Genomic DNA, 26897 nt, shown 5'->3' on the forward strand with positions numbered 1-26897 from the left:
TTCCCCTAAAGTTCTCAATAATGTAATTAAATCTACCAGTGAAAGCCAATGAAGAAAATTTATTCTGTGAAGCCTGTAAGTTTGGGAAATCTCCTGCTCTTCCCTTCTCTCTATCTACCTCTCATGCTAGCTCACCTTTCGAATTAATTCATTCAGATCTGTGGGCGCCTGCTTCGATTATATCTACTGAAGGTTACTGTCATTATATACACTTTCTTGATGACTTTAGTAGATTTGTGTGGATCTACCCACTTAAGTTAAAGAGTGATGTGTTTGCTGCATTTAACCACTTTACTATCTTTGTCAAAAATCACTTTGGGTTACAAATTAAATCCCTATAAACTGACAATGGAGGAGAATATGTGAAAATTCACAAGCTATGTACTGAACTAGGAATGCTATCTCGTTACTCTTGCCCCTATACATCATCACAAAATTGCATAGCTGAAAGAAAACATAGATACATTGTAGAGATGGGGCTCACACTACTTACTCAAGCATCCATGCCGTTACGCTTCTATTGGGAAGCCTTCATGACATCTACCTTAATCATCAATGGATTACCATCCTCAGTACTCAAAGGAAAAGCCCCTGTGGAGATGTTGATGAAAAGAAAATTTAATTTTAATGATTTAAGCTGTTTTGGGTGTGCCTGCTACCCATGCCTGAGGCCATACAACTCAAATAAATTTCAGTTTCGATCTGAAAAGTGTGTTTATTTAGGGCCCAGTCCAGTACACAAAGGGCACAAATGCCTAAATCAAAATGGGAGGATTTTTATTTCAAGGCACGTTGAATTTGATGAGTCTTCTTTTCCTTTTGCAGAAGGTTTTGGATCAAGCATTGTGTCATCACAGTAGCTCGGCCCACCCTCAATCTCATAGCTTCCTAGCCCACCTTGGGCCCAGCCCACTCATCCAAACGACCCTCTCTCCCCACCTATGGGCCCAACTGATACTCCTACAGCACCGCCTGTGAGCCCACTCTCTCAGCCCACTACTTCTCGTCTCCCTACCCCCATTCCAAGCCCAATATCATCCCTTAGCTTCTCACTGTCCACGTGCTTGCCCCTTCATCTTTCACCAAACCCTATCACCCCTCGTTCCGATGAACACCAACCCTTCATCTCACTCTTCCCTGCCTCATTCGGCTACCCCTCATAATCCTCTCATTCCCAGTCACCCTATGATCACCCGTGCAAAGGCCGGTATATTCAAACCCAAAGCGTGGATGACAACCTCTAGTCCTGATTGGACACAAACATAACCCATCCGCATTTCTGATGCTCTTGCTACCCTAGTCTGGAAAAATGCCATGGACCTTGAATACCAAGCTCTCCTCATTAATAAGACTTGGGTCCTTGTTCCACCTCCACAAAATGCCACTATTGTTGGCAGCAAATGGGTTTTTCGAATCAAACGAAATCCTGATGGCTCGAGTTGTTCAAAGGGGTTTCATCAGAGTTCTGCCATCTATTTTTTGAGACATTCAGTCCCGTGGTGAATGCGTCAACTGTTCGGGTGGTACTATCAATTGTTGTCTCCTGTAATTAGGAGCTTCGCCACTTAGATTTCAATAACGCTTTTCTCAATGGAAATCTCGAAGAGGATGTATATATGGCCCAACCACCCGGGTATGTCTATTCAAACTTTCCCACGCATGTCTATAAGCTACAAAAGGCTCTGTATGGCCTCAAGCAGACCCCTCGTGCTTGAAATAACATGTTGAAATTCGTTTTGCTCAGCTGGGGTTTTCAAAACAGTCGGTCCGACTCATCACTATTTATTCACAGGCGAGGATCTTCCATCACTTTACTCCTAGTATATGTTGATGATGTTATTCTCACCGGCAACAATCCCTTCTTGCTTGACCATCTAACAAGAACTCTTCATCAAAGGTTTACCCTAAAAAATCTTGGGCAGTTTACTTATTTTCTGGGTGTACAGGTAATTCGAACTCCTTCAGGCCTTCTCAATCAATCCATTTACATTGATGCCCTCTTGCACAAACTGAACATGAGCTCACTTAAACTCGCACCCACACCATCTGTCTTGGGCAAAAACTACTCCAATGATGGCACCCCTATGGCAGACCCATCTCTTTATCGAAGTACTATTGGTGCTTTACAATACTTAACCAATACCGACCTGACATTACCTACATTGTAAATCATCTCAGTTAATTCCTCAAACAGCCATCTGATATCCATTGGCAAGGTGTGAAACGGATTCTCCATTGTCTAAGTGGTACGAAAGACATGGACTCCCCCATCTGATAATCTCAATATCACTGCCTTCTCTGATGTCGATTGGGCATCCAACATCGATGATCGGAAATCTATTGCTGCCTATTGTGTCTAGTCTATATAGGTAATTCTCTCATTTTGTGGTCTTCTAAGAAACAACCCACCATTGCCCGATCAAGTACAAAATTCGAGTATCGAGCCGTTGCCCATACATCTGCTGAAATAATATGACTCAGGAAACTGCTATATGAACTTGGCTTACGAAATCAGGCAACCCCTGCTGTCTGGAGTGATAACCTTAGCGCCGGTGCCCTTGCAACAAATCCCATCTTCCACGCCCGAACCAAGCATATTGAAATAGATGTACTTTTCGTTCGTGATCAAATCCTTCAAGGCCTTCTTCAAGTTCGGTACGTACCGTCTGCTGATCAAATCGCCGACTGTCTCATGAAACCTCTATCTCATTCTCAGTTTGCCTACCTACGATCCAAACTCGGGATAACCATGTTACCCTCTCGTTTGAGGGGGGATATCAAGGTATCAGGAGAAAAGAATTTGTGAAGATATTTGAATTTCTTTGTTACCAAGTCACCCTATCTGCGCCTACCATGTGGCTGCTCTTGTACGATTCTTTTATATATATAAATTGTGTATAATACCCTTTTATTTCTTAGGGTTTACCATTCTTCTCCTATATAAATAGAAAATGGTATCCTAACTGTAAAGTGTGCATTTATACAGAATGGAAGATTTTAAAAGAATTGATTGCCTCTGAAATTCCCTTTTCTGTCTAACTCTGTCTCTCCCCTTAAGTTGAAAAGTCTCTCTTGAGACCCAATGTGATGCCTTAGTTGATCAATAGTAAAGATTCCATAGTCAAATTGAGCAAATTTACCTATTTGATATAATAAGGTAACTAGAAGAGATACAGAGAGATCTGAGTAGTGCGATGATGGACACCAATTGGCAATACCAATAAAAAACAATATAGCATACTTGGCACTTAATTTTGCTTAAGCAAGTTGACCAGTCTTAGGCTAGGAATTTTTCATACCACCAGTCAATTCAGACACTAATTCCTTCAACAAAGGACGTAATTCTCGAGTGTTCGCTGAAACATTTCTATCAAGAAATTTCTTAATTATAGAAGTAAAAATCACAAGGCTATGACCCCTCACATGAACATGTCGAAATTCAAGATACCCGGCATCATCAATGGGAAGAAGTTCATAATGAGTTCTCACTCAAACTTTGGATAATTAGGGTCAAGGTTCGAAACAATCTTGATTTCCATAATCTCTAAGCAATCTTGAGCCCTATCAGACAAATCTTTTTCAGCAAATATCTTCCGTTGCACAACATATTTTCAAAAAGTAACACTCAACCATGCTACATCACATTTTTAGTCCAAATAAACTTAGGAACATTTTTTTATTATTTCACAAACATCATGGACTTAAAGTATCCATTTAAAAAAACTTTAGGGCATATAAAAAAAATTATACCTTAAGTTTTAGTGTTTTTTTTTTTTTTTCTTTTTAATCTTAGTTTGATCATTCTCATTTCGAAGAGACTCATTGTAATTAAATATGATGTAAAAGTTTACTTTTCATGTAATTAGTGAATAAGGAAAGATTTAATTAGAAGAAACCCAAAGTAGTTAATAATGGTCAATTATGCTTCATTTGAATTTCGTTTGCAATTGATTATAGTCCTAACTGCTTATCTTATTGGATAAAATGACTTATAGATACTAGTTTTTATATTTTGTTTCCTAAAAATTTGCTAACTTCTTAATCATTTAATTAAATATATTATAATAATATCCTTTTATATTAATATATTTGTTATATATATTTTTAAATGTTAACTAATTCACGTTTATAAGAATTATTTTTTAACCATTTGCCAAGGAAGATAGTTTTAGAACTTCTGTCAAATTATTTAGATTAAATAAAATTAGTTGAAATTTAAATCACAGAAATTTTTTAATAAATTATAAATTAATTATCTAGACAAAAATAATTAAAATAATAACTCTAGTTTGATTCATATAACTAAATTACATAAATTTAGTATTAATTTACCCAACATCATAGTTAGTTTTTTCTATTTTAAATTAAATTTATCCGACACTATTTTACTTCGTTTTACAATTGATTCTTCTAAAAGCACATCCACAAGCAATTGATACTATTATGAGGTAAAAAAAATTCCCATTTAGCAAAAGAAAGAATAAAAAAACAAATTATTTAAGGAATGAAACTTCATTTTCTACCATCAGGCACTCGTTAATTAAGTTCCTTCATTGTGAAAAATTTAATTCAGAAATTGATACTATTATGAGGTATTTAAATTTGAATTTCCAATCCGACGAAGCAAAAACAATCTGAAAAATATACTATTCTACAAAAGAAAATACAAACACAATATTTTGAGAAGGAATATTAAATGGAAGGGAGAATCAACAATTATCTTGACCAGAATATTATTCCTATTATGAATATTATAATAATAAATAGATACCATTGCTTATTGTTCCAAAAGCCATAAGTCACCCTTCATGTGGTTGCCTTGTAATTATTCTTAATGTCCATGTAAGTCCATATGCTATTTGTCATATGCTATTTGTCACTCTGCCTATAGTGACATTTGGTAGATCTTAAAATCACATACATTGGCCAAATTCTATACAAATTAAAGAAAGTGAAGAAACTTGAGAATTTTCTCACTTCTTATTTTGTTTTATTTTATTTATTTATATATTATGTTTTATTTATTTTAATATTTATTTATTTTGTTATTATATTATATTTATTTTAATATTATATTTTATTACCATCCTTGTTCCCGTTGTGCTCCTCAAATTCACAACACGTTATAGCTCTTGTTGTTTTTTCCACTAAAGGTAGGTCCTAAAGGTATGTCGGTTTTTTCCTCTTCGTTATAATTAATAAATTTAATGTTATTTTGCATATTCAATATCTATTAAATTTCTAACATAAGTACAATATTTTATGATAGTGCCATCTGACAGATCTCACAAAATTAGAACTTGTCTCCTCTGATATTAACAGCAATAATTATTTTTCATGGGTACTTGATGCCGAAATTCACCTAGATTTTATAAATCTTGGGGAGACTATTAAAAAAGGAAATACGATATCCAGTCAGGATCATATCCACTGGGGATTGAAAATGGAGTATCTTACAATAAAAAATCCTCGTATCTTGTGAACAAAAATTGAAAGAGAGGTATCAAAAAATAGTTATTTTTCCTAAAGCTCGTTATGAGTGGATGCACTTGAGGCTACAAGATTTCAAATTAGTAAGTGATTACAACTCCGCATTATTTAAAATCAGTTCGAAATTGTTATTATGCGGAGAGAAAATTATTGATTCTGATATGTTAGAGAAGATATTTTCTATATTTCATGTCTAGAATATGCTCCTGCAATAGCAATATCGAGAGAGGTTTTAAACAATGTTCTGAATTAATTTCATATCTTCTCATGGCTGAACAAAATAATGAGTTATTGATGAAAAACCATGAATCTCGACCAACCACAACAGCATCATTCCCTGAAGCGAATGCTACGAATATTAATAATCGTAGTCGAGGTCGTGGTCATGACCATGGTAGATGAAGAAATAATTATTATTTTCGTGGTGATCACTTTAATCATTCAAATTTTAAAAGAACCATGTAAAATGATGAACACAAAAGAAAAGCTCCACAAGATAAAAGTTCAAAGAGTGTTGAAAATAAATGCTTCCGATGAGGAACAACTGGCCATTAGTCACGTACCTGTCATACATCAAAACACTTAGTTGACCTCTATCAAGCCTCCCTGAAGGAAAAAAAGAAAAATGTGGAAGCAAATTTTACAAACCAGGATAATGACATATTTGACCCATCTCACATGACAAATTTGGATGTGGCGGACTTCTTTGAATCTCCTAAAGAGAAGATTGACATAGTTGGTGCAAGATCAAATGTTTCTTTTGACTTTGAGAATATCTAGACTTAATGATGTCTTTTTTTAAATCTATTGTCATGTTTTTTTAGTAACTTTTGTATATTTTAAGTCTTGTTTTTCTTATCGTAATTATTTTCTTTTAATGAAGAAACATGGATCATTTTCATCTGTTGGGTATTTCAAAAATGAGCAAAGAAATCTATGTCTGGCAGACAGTGTAACTACACATACAATACTTACAAATAAAAAAATATTTTTCCAAACTGACAATACTAGAAGCAAAAGTCAATACGATATCAAGTTCTGCAAACCTGATCGAAGATTTTGGAAAAGCAAATATTATTTTTCCTAGAGGAATAAAATTTACAATTGACAATGCATTGTTCTCTAGTCAATCGAAGAGAAATCTTCTAAGTTTTAAAGATATACGTTGCAATGGTTATCATTTTTAGACTGATAGTAAGAATAATGTGGAATATCTATATATCATATCCACTGCCTCAAATGAAAAATGTATATTGGAAGAGTTGCCTGCTTTATCTTCTAGATCTATCATACTCATATACGAGTAATTGAAACATATGCAACAATGAACCTGAAGTTCATGAGTCCAGACATATTTACAATTAAGCATGATTGAATGGGTCATCTAGAATCTATAATGATGAGAAGAATTATTGAGAATTCAAATGGACATCCATTGAAGAGCTAGAAGATTCTTCAATCTAATGAATTATTATGTGATGTTTGCTCTCAAGGAAAATTGATAATTAGACCATCATCAGCTAAAGTGAGGACTGAATCACTTGCATTTTTAGAGTGAATTCATGGTGATGTATGTGGACCTATTAACCTACAAAGTTGAGCATTTAGATATTTTATGGTATTAATAGATGCATCTAGTAGATGGTCAAACGTGTGCTTATTATCAAGTAGAAATCTTGCATTTGCAAGATTATTTGCTCAAATAATTAAGTTAAGAGCATAATTTCCTGATTATACAATTAAGACCATTCGTCTTGATAATGTTGGTGAATTTACATCTCAAGCTTTTGATAATTATTGTATGTTAATTGAGATAAGTGTTAAACATCTTATAGCTCATGTTCATACACAAAATGGTTTAACATAATCATTTATAAAACGTTTGCAATTAATTGCAAGACCATTACTTATGAGAGCTAAAGTTCCTTCATTTGCATGGGGACATGCTATTTTGTGTGCAGCATCACTTGTACGCATTAGGCCAGTAGCGTATCATAAGTACTCGCCATTACAATTAGCTTATAGTCATTAGCCAAATATTTTCTATTTGAGAATTTTTGGATGTGCAGTATGTATTCCAATTGTTTCACCACAATGCACTAAGATGGGTCCTCAAAGGAGGTTAGGAATATATGTTGGATATGATTCTCCATCAATTATTTAATATCTTGAACCCTGATGGGTGATGTATTTAGTGCACGATTTGCTAATTTTCGTTTTAATGAGACAAATTTTTCAACATTAGGGGGAGGAATTAAGAAACTGGAAAAAGAAATTACATGGAATGCATCGTTATTGTCTCATTTAGATCCCCGTACAAATCATTGTGAACTTGAAGTTTAGAAAATAATTCATTTGCAAAATATAGAAAATCAATTACCAGATGTATTTATAGATGCAAAGAAAGTAACTAAGTCACAGATACCAGCTACAAATGTTCCATCAAAAATTGATATCTCAACACAACAAGTTTTCATTAATGAGTCTAGAACATGCCAGAAGCATGGTAGACCAGTGAGTTCCAAAGATAAAAATCCTCAAAAACAAAAAATAATTAATAGTGAAAAACACTTGGTTGAGAATGTAAATACCCATAAAGAAATCATCGACATGATTAGTGAGGAAGGTAAAATATCTAAGATAATAATGAGATTTGAATAAACTATGTCATGTCAGGAAAAAGATGGAATCGTGCTAATGTAATTATTGAAAACATTTTTGCGTATAATATTGCTCTTGATATTATATCTGAAAATGAGAATCCTAAACCAAAATCTGTTGAAGAATGCCGATATAAAAAAGATTGGCTTCAGTAGAAAGAAGCAATCGAGACAGAATTAAACCCACTTTCAAAATGTTAGGTTTTTGGACCAGTAGTCCGAAGTGTTAAACCTGTGGGATACAAATGGATATTTATAAAGAAAAGAAATGAAAATAATGAGGTCACAAGATATAAAGCAAGACTAGTTGCACATGGTTTTTCACAAAGACCTGATATTGATTATGTGGAGACATATTCTCCAATGGTGGATGCAATTATACTAAGATACTTAATTGGCTTGACTATATATAAAAGTCTAGATATGCATCTTATGGATGTAGTCACAACATATTTATATGGATCTCTTGATAATGATATTTATATGAGAATCCCATAAAGATTGAAAGTACCTGAAACATATACATCAAATTCCCGGGAATAGTATTCAATAAAGTTACAGAGATCACTATATGGATTGAAACAATTAGAACAGATGTAGTACACTCGCCGGAGTGGATATTTATTGAAAGAAGGATATCAAAATAATCCAATATGTCAGTGTGTTTTTATAAAGAAATCACAATCAGGATTTACTATTATAACTGTATATATTGATTACTTGAATATAATTGGAACTTCTGAAGAACCTTCAAATGTAATAGAATATCTTAAGAAAGAATTTGAGATGAAAGATCTTGGAAAACAAAATTTTGTCTTGGTTTACAAATTGAACATTTAGCATATAGAATATTTATTAATCAGTCAGCTTATATAGGAAAATTTTTTTAAAAGATTTTATATGGACAAAGCACTTTCATTAGATATTCCAATGGAAGTCCGTTCATAGGATATAAAGAAAGATATATTTCGATCTCGAGAAGATAATGAAAAACTTCTTCGTCTAAAGTACCATATCTTAGTGTTATTGATGCACTTATGTATCTTGCTAATAATACAAGACCAAATATTGCATTTTTAATAAATTTATTAGCTAGATATAGTTCTTCTCCTACAAAAAAAAAAAAAAAAAACTTTGAAACGAAATTAAGTGTATACTCCATTATCTCCGAGGAACAATCGATATGGGTTTATTTTATTCAAATAGATCAAATTTTGATCTAGTTGGTTATTCAGATTCTAGATATTTATCTGATCCACACAAAGCTAGATCTCAAACAGATTATCTGTTCATATGTTGAAGAACTGATATATCATGGCGATCGATGAAACAGACTATAATGGCCACTTCCTCAAATAATGCTAAAATTCTTGCAATTCACGAGGCTAATCGAGAATGTGTATGGCTAAGGTCAATGACTCAGCACATTCATGAAATGTGTGGCTTCTCTTCTAATAAAAATCTTCCAACAATATTTTACGAAGACAACACAACTTGCATAGCCCAAATGAAAAGAGGATATATCAAAGGAAATAGAACAAAGCATATTTTACCGAAACTTTTCTACACTCACGGTCTTGAAGAAAATGACAACATCACTGTACAACAAATTTGTTAGAAATATAATCTGGCAGACTTATTTACAAGGACATTACCAACCAATTTTTGAAAAATTGATCCACAACATTGGAATGCAACAACTCAAAAATCTTAAGTGATGTTTTCATGAGGAGAGTAAATATATTGTATTCTTTTAGGAGTATATATTATATGAAATATATACTCTTTTTTTTCTTTACTAGGATTTTTTCCCATTGGGTTTTTCCTAGTAAAATTTTAATGAGGCATATTTCATATATATATATATAGGCATCTAAGGGAGAGTATTATGAATATTATAATAATAAATAGATGCTCATTGCTTAGTGTTTTAAAAGTCATGTGTCACCCTTTATGTTGTCTATGTGCCATGTACTTATTCATGTTTGGTATCCATTAAGTCCACATCATACTTGTCACTTTGCCTGTAAATAGTGACGTTTGACGGATCTTAAAATAACACATATTGAGTAAATTCTATATAAATTGGAGAAAGTGGAGAAATTTGAGAATTTTCTCATTTCTTATTTTGTTTTATTTTATTTACTTATATATTATGTTTTATTTATTTTAATGCTATATTATATTTTATTACCATCCGTATTCCCATTCTCCTCGAATTCACAACAAAATGATATTTATTCACACAAACTTACTATCAATAATTTAGATTAATATTATTTTGGTCCATGTAATTTAAGAGTTGTTCAATTTTAATTTTCTTATATAATATTACAATTATTATTACTTGAAAATCATTATTAATAACAGAATATGAATATATTAGTTATTATATAATATTATAATTATTATATCATATAAATTTTTAAAAAAATGCATAGTCCATTCCACTAATGAGCGCAGAAAACGACGTCGTATTTAGTCCCACCAATCGCCGGACACGTAAATGTGCTGGTTGCATCATCCGTTGGGTAACTATAAGCATCAGGACACCTCTCTTTGAAAAACTTCGAATAACCTGTGGGCCCACAATTCTCCCTGTTAGTAATGCAACAATACTCCTCCGTCTGGAACACCGTGCACGGGCCGTTACACCCGCCGGCCACCTTCAACGCCAACGGGCACTGCCCATTGATGTCGGCGGTGCAACGGATGCTATTGCTGCATCCGTTGGACGTCGGTCTGAATTCCATTGGAATATTGAACCCGTCGACTAGAGAGATGTCGAAGAAATCCAGATCGCTGATTTGATTGAGGGCAAATTCAGCCACAGTATTGGGTGGTGAGCCGTTGGTTTGGCACCGAAGAACGCCGCCGCAGTCGCCGGTTTCGCAACTTCCGCGCTCTGAGCTGTCGAACTTGCAATTTGTTCTGCCCCAAATTCGTCCTGTGGTTGTGCCGGTGGGACGTAGGTTTAAGAACCAAGTCTGCCGGCTGTCGAGGCGGCGGCCACCGCCTGGGTTAGCGGCGGCCCAAACTGTGTAGGAGCAGTTATTGAGGACAGTGAAAGTCGGGAAACCGCCACTTGGAATTGATCCGCAGCTTCTCATGAAACCACTACCGATATTAGCGATTGAGCCGAAGGGGAGAAGGGATTGATCAAGATTAGGGTCCATTTCCATTATTTGAGCTTCAATTAATTGATTGTTTATCAAAAGAGAAAAGATAAAGGAAATGAAAATGAGATGTTTGCAGCAAAAGAAGAAGGACATGGCTGGAATTTGGAAGCCAAGTAGTGACCCAATAATTATTAAGTAGAGAAAAAAAATGGTATTTGTGTTTATAAACCATTATAAAAGAAATATATGTGGTAGTGGTTACATTAACATCTATCTACACCCTACATCTTGTCTTTCTTAAAAAAATATTAAATTTTTATTTTTTATTACCCGTGATAAATGAAAGAATTGCATGTATATATGTGCATATTTTAAAATTTCAGTCGAAATCTCGAAATTTTAAAATTAAGAATTTCGATTTGACTCAATTTCGCGAAATTTCGAATTTATATATATATATTATATATAACAATAAGAAAAAAAAAAATGAAGAAAGAGAAGGTACTCACTATATATTTAGTCCATCTATTTCTAACTTGTACTTTAGCATAATTATAATATATATTTTCTTTTCTTGTTTAAATAGGGAAAACAATAATTCTTCCCGAAGAAAGTTGGAAATCCACTTTGAAAGTCAAAGTTTGCCTCATGCTGGAAGTGATAGGCCATATCATTAAGAGCTTAGATTCTAGTTGTCTATCTTTATTTAAGGAAGGACCATTCGGGCATTTGTTAAGTTTTAAAATGACCAAAATACCTTTACAACTTCTAGCACATTTGATTAGAAGACAATGTATCTTTATTGATAACAATGTTCTTTTTTCAACATTGAAAATAATATTGCAGAGTTTGGATTGAGGGATTTTTGTTTGATTACAAAATTAAATTGTGGTGAATATCATGTTGAGGATGTTTTAGATGAAACTGAAGAAAATGATTTGAGATTAGACAAGCATTTTTTAGAAATGATATTATCATCAATAGAGAATATCTTAAGAGTGCATTTAACTATTTTTGTAGTAACTGCAGTGATGAAAAAGAAAAAATTAAAACTTGTCGATCTTTATTTGCTGGAAAACTTGTTGGTTCCAAAACAACCTCATAATTGGGTGGATTGGAAGAAGCATGTTAAGATGTTGAATGATGAGGAGAAATTAGAAATTATCCATGGTAAAGAGTGTTGAAGTTAGCATGCAATTAGCGAAATCAAATAGAATCATTAAGCAGTCTAATTCCTTCAATTTTAACAACTAAGCAAGCATGTTCATAAACTAAAATAGGGTTTTGAAAATATATCTTTGAAGAACTCTTCAATCTTTGAATTCAGTTTGAATCTACACTCCAAAATGTTGTAAACCACTAACTTGATCTTCCCTATTATAGTCTAGGACCTTAGATATCAATGTAGGATCCAAAATAAATGGATCCTAAATAAATTAAATTTAGGAAGGATTTTGGAGAAGCAATTTTCTGTTTTTTTTTCCCTCAAGGTATGAAGAACTCATTCTTCATCATAAAACAAGAGATTTTAAAATTGCATGTCCCTCTCAACTCAACAAATTGAGTTTTTTTATTTAACCACAACTGTTAATATTGAGAATTTGACACCAATCTCTTAAAAAGATTAGTGGAATGGTGAGTGGAAAGAGTTGAAAAACCCCACTTTGGTTTTGCTTTTCATTTTAAAATAAAATTGAATCTAATTTCAATTTTAAAATGAATTCAAAATTCAATTGAAATTAAAATGAAAACTAATTTTATTATATATTAGTTCAATAATTAATACCATATAAAATTCATCGTCTAAATTGATTTTACATTTAAATCAATGTAATTTAGAAATTGCGAATTTCAAATCAATTTAATTAATTAATAATTTAATATCCAATATTAAATTATTAAATCACCAATTCTACATACATGAATCTCTATTCATGTAATTAAATATTTAAATCATATTTAAATATTATCTAATGCTCCAATTTTGTTTAATTCGATAATTAAACGTGTAATTATATCGTATATAATTAATGATTCTCTTAATTCGAATTTGACCGTTTCAAATTCTCTCATCACACTATTCTAAGGTTTAGTCCGTTTTTGAGCTAGTAGAGAGACCTAGTGAACCTATAGATCATGGACTTCAATCATCCGAGATTAATCGGCTAAATTCTTTAACCTAATTAACCAACATTCATTAATTACCGAGTCACTCTACTAAAGCCCAGTAGTTGCTATCCCCTTATTATAGATATATCTTTCTACTCGATATAATCATAATCAGTAAGTCTACCATTCACAGGTTGTTCGTAATAACGACTGAGTCAAAAGATATTTTACCCCTGAGATTACATCTTGTTCCTTAAATCTCACTGATCCTCTAATGAACAATTGGTTTGTGATCCAATCACCAAACTAAGTCCCTTTCAGGCCAATGAGAGGGTAGGGCCCCTTATTCAACACCCGGAGTCACACTTAAGGGAACAACCTCTCTATTATCCCTAAAAGCGAGTAGGAGTGAGTTCCATTTTGAACCCTATGTTCCCAGCTATCTACCCAGTCTTACCTCTGAAATGGGAGGCATATTGAGTCAGAGCTATTGAGCCAACCCTCACCCATGAAAATATAAGGATAATCTCGAATAAACAGGAGTTCATAGTTAGCTTAGGATTAAAGTCAAGTTACCTAGGTCGTCGCTTTGAAATAGTCTTAAATAGTAAATAGCGTTATAAAGTAAGAGTGATTTATTTCTTGGTCCAGTCTTATACAAACTCTTTGCATAGGACACCCCATACTTGCATGTCTCCATATGAACAAATTAGGATCACATCGTTTGTAGCACTTTACAATAATTGTAATATCTATAAAGTGGGTTACATCATATAGTGTCCCAATAATAAGGTATCTAGCCTTATCCGTATATTATAGACCATTTTGGCTATGTACTCGAACTTGATCCACTCTTATGTCTCCACATAAAGTCCAAATACTCATGTAATAGTCATGAATCTTAATTTATTGGATTTAGGTTCTTTCTAAAACGAAATGAGCAATTCATACATTCAATAACAATTTTATTGAATTAAAACTTCAATATCATCTATATTGATTAATAGAATAAGTTTATTGTTTACAAACCATGAGTTTTAAGACATAAATCCAACAAACTCCCACTTGGACTAAAACTCCAATGGTAACACATATTTATGAGTTTTTGAGTTCTTAGAGAGAATACAATAAACTAGGGCATCACATACTCTGTTAATCTATTTTAAAAATCTAAGGGCTAAACCCTTGTTAATCTGTAGTGAGTGTTGAAGTCTATCAGTGATAGAATTTGATAGACTTCACAATGACATTACTTTACATTCGCTACAAGAAATTTGGCCTTTGATGTTGGTTAGAAAAACTAAATACGAATGTATAATGTCGGTTTCTTCAAAATGAAAAGTGGATCTTTGATGTCGGTTTTAAACCGACATGACATTAAATATAAGGCTACAATGTCGATTTAAAATCGACATTAAAGATCCTCCCTATTTAATTTCTGACTCACTTTTCTTTTTTGTAAAACCATTCTTTCTCTCTCACACAACCCTTATTGTTTTCTCTCTCAACCTTCACCATCTTTTCCTTTCTCTCTCAACCTTCACTATTTTCTCCTTTTTCTCTCAACCTTCACCATCTTCTCCTTTCTCTCTCAACCTTCACCATCTTTCTATCTCAACCTTCATCATTTTCTCATTTCTCTCTCAACCACGTCGTCTATCCACTCCTTTCTCTCTCAACCACACCGTCCCCGCAATAGGTTCATCAGATCTTATTGTTGGTCGTCATCTAGCCCATCTGATTCATCCAAATCTGATTGTTGGTCATCACAGCTCGTCCGCTCATCTAGATACGAGAATTTCATGTCGTCACGCTTGTCTAGATCCTTCATGCCAGTTGCGTGTGTCCACATGTAATTTAGATCTGAGAGCTTGCTTCACGTGTCGTTCAAATCTGGGAGCTTCGTATACCGTCACTCTCGTCCATGCCATCGTCTAGATCTAAGTCTGTTCTTTCCAAATTCAAGTTCGTTCCATCAAGATCTGAGTTCCAGTAAGATGTATAGGTTCTTTCTATAATTGGATGTCCACATGACACCCGTGGGAGCAAGCCAAAACGAAGGTGAGTTACTTGAATCGATGCATGAGTAGTCTTCAAGAAATAAAAACCTACATTTAAAAGGATTTTTATAACAAGAAAACCTTCTTATGCATTGCTGAACTTGAAAGATGGAAACGTTTTGGAAAGCAAAAGAATTTTTTAAGAATGTAATTTCCGCATAAGAGATCAGGTATATATTTCTTTGGGAAAGGAACAAATTTATATTTCAAATGCAAATCTCAAACACTTTTAGGTTAAAGTATATGATGAGAGGTGGAGTTAATGTGCCAAGTTCATAAGAGTATGTTAAGGAATTATTTTAAAAATGCTTGAGAATGAGCATTGTTCAAAATTTGAAGGTGTGATAACTTGTAGAAATACAAGTTAGTGTTCTCTAAAAGTTGGAATAATTAGGATTATATGTGATGAAAACATACTCAGGATAAAGGAAAATGCATGAAATTGTATATATGTGATAAACTCATGCAAAAGTATCTTCTTAAGTAAAAAACTGCATCACTAATGCACTTTAATGCAAGAATCAACTAAGTATTGCAGACAAGACCAATGCAAGGGGAATGCATTTAGCTTATCGACGCATGAAAGATACATTTGACTCATGCAATCCACGTGAAATCACAACTTGCAGGCATAAGCATCTGACTAGTGGCATCTGATTAAGGTAAAATGGTAGGTGGCAATCACACATCACCAAGTGGCTGAGCTGATTGTCTATATAAGGAGGTGCCAATAAATGAAGGAGTTAGCAGTTAGTTAGTTACAAAGTTAGCCATTTTCCTATTTTTCACCTTTACCGACTGCAAGTAAGGAATAGGAGGGACGATAGTTATTCTCCACAGTTGGTAACGAGGTGTTGATGGAAAGAATCTTGAGAGAGACATCTTCTGTCATACCATCTCCCATATTACTCTTTTAATCTAGAAGAGTGTGATGACAATAGTTACCAACCCTTTGTGGCATTTACTGTCTACCCTACACCCTTTGCCTACTTAGAAAACCCTGGAATATAAATAATAGTTTAAGATACTTAAATTCAGATAACACAACCAGGGTTAAGCACACAACATAATTACATCATTAACAAATACAAAGTTGGGTCCCGACAGCTAGCCCTTGTCCCTAACATTAACAACATATATGTACAAACATTTACAAGTAGACACCTAAAACTTTTCTGAAAACTGGAGTCTTTGAATGGCAGAGTAGCAGTGCAACTAACTTTTGGGGAATTAACCACTACCTGAGGAAGAAAACATTTAAAACGAGTGAACTACTAGCCTAGTGATGACTAACAAATCATAAATATCATGCTTTAAACAGAAAATTGCCAAACAAACTCATACTTAAAACTTTCAAACATAGTATGGCTTAAACATAACTTAACATGATCCTTAGTTGAGAGAGAACCCTTTTGCTCAATCCCTCAACGACAAGCCTTAGTTGGTGTGGAGTATTCTCAACATAACCAACGTCAACTCTACCTACGTGCACGTGGTAATAACTAAGTACCGCATACCTTAGATGAAGGAAATCGGAACTCGAAGATTTCCGTGAGTAGCGGAAGCAAGACTATTCCAAATTACAATCATGAATCAATAAATCATTTACAGTCGACTTCAAACAAACGGTTATGTGATTCATACAGAAATTACAGCATGTAAAATACAACGGAACAGAGAGTAAATCTCTACGCACATAGGCAGAAGCGTCTCCACGCTTCGTTACGCGACCGCTCGAACGACAGCGACCACGAACATTCGATCTACACGATTGCAACACCACACGAACACAACACGAACATCGCACGAACACTTCACGCTCGTTCTCAACGATCTCCTCAGTCACAAACTCCTGCGCAACACAAACAGCCTCCATAACACCACAAACGGCCTCAGAAAACCTCGACGATGTCGAGTTGAGTCTGACACCACCAACAAGGCGACCTTGGTATTCTCGGTGTGAGAATCCAAAGGGTAGGCTCTGTTCGAACTTGGTATGAGGCAGACGAAGGGAGGAAACAACAATCGTGTACACGACTGGGCAAGTGGGAGATGGATGAGACCTATCGTATAAGTCGATGCCCAATCATTTAGATAAAGCTATGCGATCGTCTAGCAAAAGCTATGCGATCATTTAGCCTATCGTTTAGCTCGGTCTGTTGCCTACAGACATTACACGATTGTTTACCTTGCGTCAGCGATCGTCTAGCAAAACTATGTGATCGTTTAGTAAACACTACACGATCGTTTAGCTCGCACCTACACGATCTTTTAGCTCGCCCAGCCATCATTTAGTAAATCCGTATTTACTTGACGACCACCGAGTTTCTTTGTGCGAGAGAGAAAAACTCAAAATCCTTTTTTCAATTGTTTGTAAAGAAAAAAAACTCTTTTCAAAATAGGAAACCACTTTCCTTTTAAACTCATGGTTACTATGATCCAATAACCACCCATTATTTTGGTTATTTAAAAGAAAAAGAATTAATTATCTAATAATTAATATTATTATAAACATAAATGATAACCAACTTATCATACTATATTTATAACCTATAGTTTTAATATTTCATCTCATGAAACATATAAACCATAGTTCTTTTTCTATTCCATGGTACTTAATGTAAATCTCATTTACATCAATCCTCCACTAGATATATCTCATACATCAAACCGATTATTCATATATAATCAAAATACCTCTTGTCAATTTGAATATTTTAAATCAACACTAAGAACTGATCCTCAACATGAATCCAAGATACCAAAGGGACCTCATGGACCTGTAGCTCCGAAGCTCCAACGGTACGTGAATAACTGACTAAACTCTTTAGTCACGGGATCTACCATCCGTTAACTGCTAGGCACTCCACTAAAGACCGACAGCTGAATTCTCCTTACTACAAATATATTATATGTCCATCTTAACCAATCAGCGGTGCGGCAACCCCTCACAGATTACTCTTAAGTACAACTGGGCCAATAACCGTTATGCCCCTGTAGTTACATCTGTCTTCTTAAGTACCACTAATCCCTCTAATAAACATAAGTCATAGTCCTACTATGACTGAGTCTTCTTTTCCAAAGAGAAGTTGTGGCCACTATGTTCAAGTCCCGGAATCAGCCCTTAAGGGAGAAATCTCTCTACTTATCCCTACTTCGGGAAAGGAGTGAATTCCATCTTGTGGATTAAGTTCCCAGCTCCCAGATCAGACAAGTCCCCAAAAAAGTAGGCTTGTTGAGTTGGCAATTTGGCCACTTTCACCCATACTAATCAAAGGACCGCCCTCAAAGGCAGGAGTTCCCAAACACTTAGGATTAAAGTCGTGTCACCTATGGTCGTTTAGGTGAGATGCAAGTCTCTAGTATCAATGGCGTTATATACAGAGTCTAGTCACCTCGTGGTTCAGGTCTTATACAAAATCTTTGTATAGGACACCCCCGCTCCACGTCTCTACATGAATGGTCAGGATCTACCATCTGTAGTAGTTTACAACACTTGCAAACCTCTACAAAGCGGGTCATATCGTAGTGTTACCAGGATCGGGTATCCCACCTTAATCCTTATACTACATACCGATTTAGGTTATCACTTAAGGCATGATCCACTTATCACATATACATGCTTAAGTTCACATAAGATAACCAAGGAGCTTTGTTTATTGGATATGAGTAAATGCCAGAATTAAATAACACTTATTTTATTCATTGAGCAATGTGTATCCTTACAAAATAATGAGACTCCAGGAGAATTAGAACACCAATCCCAACATTAGGTACTATTGCCAAGATACCTTTACAATGTTCTTCAGTATCGGATTCTAGTAATCATCATAACACTCATACTTTGAATTAGAACATACTTTGGAAGCGTAGGCAACATAAATCATATGCTTAAACATCTTTACTATAAAGCATAAAACTTCCAACGCATGCTTCCTGAAAAATTAAGTATAAAAATACTTAAACCGTGCTTTCATAAACTTCTTTAAACTAGCATTCGTTAATAGGATTCATGAAATCTAGTTTGCTTGGAGATTATTTCAAAAATTTCTTTAAACAAAACTAAGCATGAGTTTAATATTTAAATAAAGCATGTGTTACTAAAACATTTAGTTTTGTCACTCACAGCCTTAGATGTTCCTGAAGAAACTCTAAATCTAGAGAAACAGTGAGTGGAAGCATATCATTCCAAACTCCATTGTGAAAGAACATAAATATTTACAATCAAACAGAAACAGTTATGTATTAAAGACTAAATTACAATATGCTTCTTAATTAAAAACAAATGATCGAGTACAATATCTTGAAGAACCCTTTTCTTCACCATCGAGTATAACTCGATCCTCGACCCTCGAACAGAACTGTACATCACCACTTAATTACCTTGTATTCTCGATGTGAGAATCCAAGAGTTATAAGCTCTGTATGAATTTGGATAGAGGGATGGAGGAACTAGACGATCGAGTATGCGACAGAAGGAATACGCCTATCATATAGACTTGAGTACTCGATCGTTTAGTAAGTGAGTAACTATCGTATAGTACACTCGATGACTATCGTTTACTCTCTCGAATATGAAAACGATCACTTGATGCGTGTGTCTTGTGTTATGAAAATGAAAAACTCTTTTTCACTTTATTCATCAATTGCCATAAACCGTGCATAACCAACCACTAAGTCGGTTATTGGAGAAAACGAAAACCAATTATCTCATAATTAATTATTTATAAATAAATATAATAACTAACTTATCATATTATATTTATAACCTATAGTTTTAATATTTCATCATATGAAACATATAAACCATAGTTCTTTTTCTCCTTTATGACATTTAATATAAATCATATTTATATTAATTCCTCCAATCAAATAATAATGTATCAAATACATTAAATCAAAAATTTAATTATATCATATATAATCAAAATCTCTTTTGTTAATTTGAACAACTAATCCAAAAAATGATACTCAACTTGAATCCATTGAGCTACTAAGTGGACCTTATAGCCCTGTAGCTTGAAGCTCCAACGGTACGTGAATAACTGACTAAACTCTTTAATCAAGAAATCCGCCATCTGTTAACTGTCGGGCACTCCACTAAAGACTGACAGCTGCACTATTCGCACTACAGATATATTTTTGTGTCCATTGGATATAACCATCAACAGTATGATGACCCTTCATAAATCGCTCGTAAGTATAGCTAGGCTAATTTACCGTTTTGCCCCTGTAGTTACATCTAACTCCTTAAGTACCACTGATTTCTCTAATGAAAAATACATCATAGTCTCACTATGACTAAACCCTTCTCGAGCCAAGAGAAGGTATGGGGCCACATTGTTCAAGCCCTAGAATCAGTCCTCAAGGGAGCAATTTATCTACGTATCTCTGCTTCAGGGAATGAGTGAATTTCGTCTTGTGTAGCTAAGTTTCCTACTCCATAATCAGACGAATCCCCAAATTGGTAGGTTTGAGTCAGCGATCTAGCCACTCGCACCCATGAAAATCAAAGGATCGCCCTCATAGGCAGGAGTTCATAACACACTCAGGATTAAGGTCATGTTACCTATGGTCATCCTAGTAAATGAAAGTCTCTATCATGAATGGTGTTATATAACAAGACTAAACATTTCGTGGTCCGGTCTTATATAAACTCCTTTGTATAGAGCATCCTCGCTTGCATGTCTAATACATAAATGATCAAGATTAGATTATTTGTAGCACTTTACAACATTGGTAATACCTACAAAGCGGGCCACACTTGTAGTGTCACCAGGATAAGGTTTCCCTCCTTTATCCATATACTACAGACCATTTAGGTTATCACTTAAAGCACGATCCACTTGTATGTCTCCACATACATGCTTAAGTTACAACTATAACTAGGGATCTTAGTTTATTGGTTTGTGGTTAATGCAACTAAAATATCTCATATTTCATAGATTGAAGTGAATAAAATATCTTATATTATAAATCACAAAACTGATTGTTCATGCATGTGCTTACAAACTACAGGACCCTACAAGATTTAGGGCATCAACCCCAACAATCTCTCACTTGTCCTAAAGCTAGTGAGGTGTACAAGATAATCACATTACAAGTACATAAAACAATAAACTAAGGCACAAATGGCCAGTACAACATCTCCCACTCGGCCTAGTCCAGTTGCTGTCGGTCTCATAGACCCATACTTCATAGGTGACCCTCAAACATTGTAGCCATGAGAGCCTTCATAAACGAATTAGCAACGTTGTGTCCGATGCTATCTTCGTGACAATCATGTCCCCTCGATGCACAATCTCTCGGATGAGATGGTATTTCCACTCTATGTGCTTCTCGCGCTTATAACTCCAAGGCTCATAGGAATTCGCCACAGCACCACTATTATCACAATAATGGGTGATGGGTCTAGACATGTCTTGAACAGCTTCCAGATCAGTCAGGAACTTTCTGTGCCAAACAACCTCCTTAGCAGCTTTATAAGCCGCTACACACTCGGCCTACATGGTGGAGTCAACAATGCACCCCTGCTTGGTGCTTTGCCATACTACAACCCCTTCATTAAGAGTGAACACTGATCTTGAAGTGGATTTCCGAAAATCCTTATCAGTCTAAAAATCAGAGTTTGTGTATCCTGTAAGGATTAAATTCTTAGAACCATACACAAGCATGTAGTCCCTCGTTTTCCGAAGATACTTGAGTATGTTCTTGACAGCTATCTAGTGACCCTGTCCTGGATTAGACTGATATCTAATGACTAACTCCATAGTGTAACAGATGACAGGTCTAATACATAACATCGCATACATCAAACTGCCTACGGCAGATGCATAGAGAACTCGTCTCACCTCAACCTCTTGAGGTGTCTTAGGACACTGTTCCTTAGACAATGTAACTCCATGCCAAAAAGGAAAAAGACCCCTTTTTGGAGTTCTGCATCGAGTACTTGATCAACATCTTGTCAATGTATGATGCCTGAGACAGTGCTAGCATTTTGTTCTTTTGATCCCGAAAGATCTGAATCTCAAGAACAAACTGAGCCTCTCCCAAATTGTTCATTTGGAATTGGATCGCTAGCCAATTCTTACTGAAGTTAGTAAACCTATATCATTCCTAATGAGTAGGATATCATCTACATATAACACTAGGAAAACTACGAAACTATTGATGATCTTCTTGTAGACACAAGACTCATCAAGGTTTCTTTCAAAGCCATAAGATTTGATCGCAATATCAAACTTTATGTTCCAATATCGAGATGCCTGTTTTAGTCCATAAATGGACCGATTCAACTTGCAAACCTTTTGCTCTTGACCTTGAGCTATGAATCCCTCGGGTTGCATCATATAAATGGTCTCCTCAAAACTACCATTCAGAAAAGCAGTCTTGACATCCATTTGTCATATCTCATAATCATAATATGAGGCAATGGATAGGCATGGCAACAGACGAGAAAGTCTCCTCATAGTCAACTCCCTCTACTTGGGTATAACCCTTTGCCACCAGTCTAGTCTTAAAGGTATGTACCTTCCCATCGGCACCCCGTTTTCTCTTGTAGATCTATTTACAACCTATAGGTGTAACCTCATCAGATTGATCTACAAGATCCCAAATTGAGTTGAAGTACATAGACTCCATCTCGAGATCCATGGCTTTGACCCAATCATCTCTGTCAACATCCTCCATTACCTGCTACTAATTTTAACTAAATGGGTGTTTAATTTGCTAAAAAACAACACTTGCTTTTGATAATTAAACAAGTTTGAGTCAAGTCGTATTAAACACTTTAACAGACTATCATCAAATTTGCATGCATGCAAAAAATCTATCTAATTCACCTTTTCAGGTAGGTTCCTAGGTAGGGGTGTTTCGTTTCCGTCAGCTTAAATACTCCTAGCCTAGCCAGAAACCGCCTTAGATAAAAGGTACCTTATAGATAGATTTGGTATATATTTAATATTTTATTAGTCAATTTAATCCTATTAAACCGAATTAAAAGATTAAACTTAGGTTTCTAATCTCATTAGAGTCGTGATCTTAGATCTATCTCAATAAAATTTTAAAACTCTTTTAAAACATGATTAAGCCTAAGGGTGCATACATGTCTTTCTTATTAATTTTAATTCTAATTTCATTAATTATAACTTTTATAAAAAAATAAAACAACTAAAATGAACCACATTGCTAAGCTAGATAAGGTATTTATAACTTTTATAAATTAACCTAAGTGTCATGCTTCATGCAATGTTCATTCATTACTATATATAACTTTTATATAACTTGTAATAAACAAGCATATATACCAACATACACCCTTATACTATAACATTTATAATATAAAGATGATGCATGAATATGCTTAATGCATGCATATTTTATAATTCTTATATTATATGATGCATGAACATGCTTTAATGTAATTTAATCATGCAAACTACTATATTAAAATTCTTATAATATAAAGATGATGTATGAAGAAATGCATAAGCTATGGTGGGTTTTAAAACTATATGACATACATTATGGCATATAATTAAACATACATCATATGTACATTCATTAAAAATTGATGGACCGGGATAATTAGCCTCAAAATCGGAAAAAATAAAGCTATCTATTACAAAAGCATCGAGTCAATCGATTCAAACAGGCGAACTGGGTCTTAAACCACCCGAGTGAAACCTCGTTTCTTGATCGTGTAATAGCATATTATGATCGTCCAGTAACGCCTATTGAATATAAACGATCATGTAGTGCGGATGAGTGCCTTTTGACTATGCAATGAGCATGAAGGTCACACGATCGTGCAGTGCACATCGAGTAACACATGCTATACGATCAAGTAGACAACGACTATGTTGTTGGGGATGTCCTAAAACTCACAGTTCATAATTCATGTTAAACATTCTATAAATTATTATTGAGTAACTTATTCAATAAAGTTATTGATATTGCATTCTATTCAGAAAATCCAATAAACATATCCTTGGCTATTGTATGAATACTTTAACTTTATGTGGTGACATAAACAGGATCAAGTTATAGTATATAGCCTAAATGGTCTATAAGTATATGGATGAAGTTGGGTATTTCAACCTTGTAACACTATTGGATGCGGCCAATTTTGTATACTGATACAAATGATGTGATCCACAAATCATTCATGTAGAGATATGTGAGTGGGGATATCTTATGCAATGAGTTTGCATAATACTGGACCTCGAAATAGTCACTTTTCTTTATAACGACCGTTTATTGTTAAAACTGACTATTTCAAATTAAATTGACCTAAGGTAACATGATCTTAATCCTAAGCTAACTATGAACTCCTGTTTATTTTGGGATTATCTTTTGATTTGCATAGGTGAGCGTAGTCCAATAACACTGCTCAATAAGCCTCCTATTTTTGGGATAAGATCAGGTAAATAGCTGGGGACATAACTATGCAAGATGGAATTCACTCCTACCCGACTTAGGGTCAGTAGATAGGTTGTTCTCTTAAGTGTAAGGTTGACAAAATTCCCCGTGGGTTCGGGTCCCCGTGGGGAATCCCTGGTTTGACCGGGGATGGGGTCAAACCGGGGAATTTTTTCGGGGCCCCGTCCAGGGACGGGGCGGGGACGGGGATGGTATCCCCACCCCGACCCCGACCCCGATTTTATATAGTTATATTTTTAATATTTTATAAATTTATATTTATAATATATAAAATAACTTATTTATATGTATGTTTATAATGTATACTATAGACTTATAGTGTTGTAAGCTCAATATTGAATATATAAATTCTAAATTTAAGCCTAAAAGTCAAGCCCAAACTTAAAAAATTAAAAGAAAAAAATGGAAAATCCTCGCGGGGATCTAATAGGGGATTCCCGCGGGGAAATGGGGAATGGGGCGTCGCGGGGACCCGTTTCCCCGACGAAGAATCCCAATGGCGGGGACGGGGGCAAGGATGAGAAGGAACTTCCCCCACGGGGCCGGGGACAGGGGACCCTCCCCGCCCCCCCCGCCCGGCCCATTGCCCAACCCTACTTAAGTGTCGATGCCCAGTCTTAAACAATAGGGCCCCACCCTCTCTTGGTAGAGAGGGATATGATTTATAAATTGTATTATAAATCAATTATTCAATAGAGGGTCAGTGGAAACTTAAGGTGCAAGATGTATTTACAGGGGTAAAACGATATTTTGACCCAACTGTAATACGAATGAATTGTGAAGGATCAACTTACTGATTATGGTTGAAATGGACAGAAACACATCTACGGTGAGGAGAGTGCAACTACCAAGCTATAATGGTGTGCCTTGATAGTTAACAAATAGTAATTAATTCGGTTTAAAGAGTTTAACCAATTAATTACAAATCGTTGGAGCTCATGATCTGTAGGTCCATTAGGTCCCTCTACTAGCTCATAAATTGGAATAACAAACTGAGTATTAATTGGAAGAATTTTGGAATTAGGGTTATGAATTTGAAATGTTCAAATTCAATTTTTAGGGTTTTCAATTGATTATATTTGATACAATTAAAAACGTTTAATTTATTTAAAATTAAATGAAATTGGAGAATCAATTAATATTTAAATTATGATTTAAATATGAAATTGAATCAAATTGGTGAAATTGTTGTTTTATTAATTTAATATTAAGATATTAAATTAATATTCTTTTAATTAAAAAGTTTAATTAAAATCAAAATTAGTTTTATTTAAATTAATTATTTTGAATTAATTTTATAAAACTAATTTAAATAAAACTGTTTTATTTAAAATAAATTTTCAATTTTTAAAAATTGGTTTTAAGTTAGTGGATTTTTCCAATTTAGAAAAATCCACTAACTACACTATAATGGAATTTCACCAAATTTCAATTGTTTTTTGCAATTATCACCAAGTAGGTGGTATTATTCATGCAGCCCTACTATCTTGCATGATTTTAGTGTATATATACATTCTTCATGCAGAGAAATGGGGTAGAATTTCTGGAAATTTATCTGAAGTGTTGCAGAAATAAAAACTCTCACAAACCCACCAAAATTCCTCTCCAATTCAGCTAGATTTGAGTGCTTTCACCACATATTCCTTCTTGAGCTTTGTAGAGAAGATCTTAGTGGCGGTCTTGTTGAAGTTTCAAGCTCAATCTTGGAGTATTGCTGCTGAATTCGTGGATTAAGTCTTCAAAGGTAATGTTTGCTTCAAACCCTCTATGAATATCACTTGAATAGCATGTTTAAAACTTAAATTAAGAGTAGTTAGATTGCTTATTGATTCTGATTTATTCCGCTGCATGTTATATTACTCTTTCGTATACGATAAAGCATGATTGTCTAAACGATCGAGGAGCAAGCACTGAGTATCATATACCGAGTGATCGAGTAGCCAGTGACTATACAATGAGCATGCTGGTTCACGCAATCGCTTAATGCGCACGCCATGCATCGAGTACCATATACTCAA

The 26897-nt window shown here is 34.6% G+C and overlaps 1 protein-coding gene and 1 long non-coding RNA gene across 2 annotated transcripts; one reads left to right on the forward strand and one right to left on the reverse strand.

Annotated features, from left to right (window-relative positions):
• Positions 1–459: 459 nt before the first annotated feature.
• Positions 460–3022, forward strand: LOC120092222. The gene is made up of 2 exons (XR_005485939.1): positions 460–1633; positions 1745–3022. It is a non-coding gene; the product is annotated as an uncharacterized LOC120092222 (long non-coding RNA).
• A 7342-nt stretch (positions 3023–10364) lies between these two features.
• Positions 10365–11537, reverse strand: LOC120091425 (protein P21-like). Its single transcript, XM_039049446.1, has one exon. The coding sequence runs from the start codon at positions 11420–11422 to the stop codon at positions 10601–10603; it is 822 nt and encodes a 273-aa protein (XP_038905374.1). The 5' UTR covers positions 11423–11537; the 3' UTR covers positions 10365–10600.
• Between the last annotated feature and the right edge of the window lie 15360 nt (positions 11538–26897).

The sequence above is a fragment of the Benincasa hispida genome, chromosome 11 (assembly GCF_009727055.1).
Source record: "Benincasa hispida cultivar B227 chromosome 11, ASM972705v1, whole genome shotgun sequence".
In the NCBI taxonomy this organism is placed as follows: domain Eukaryota; kingdom Viridiplantae; phylum Streptophyta; class Magnoliopsida; order Cucurbitales; family Cucurbitaceae; genus Benincasa; species Benincasa hispida.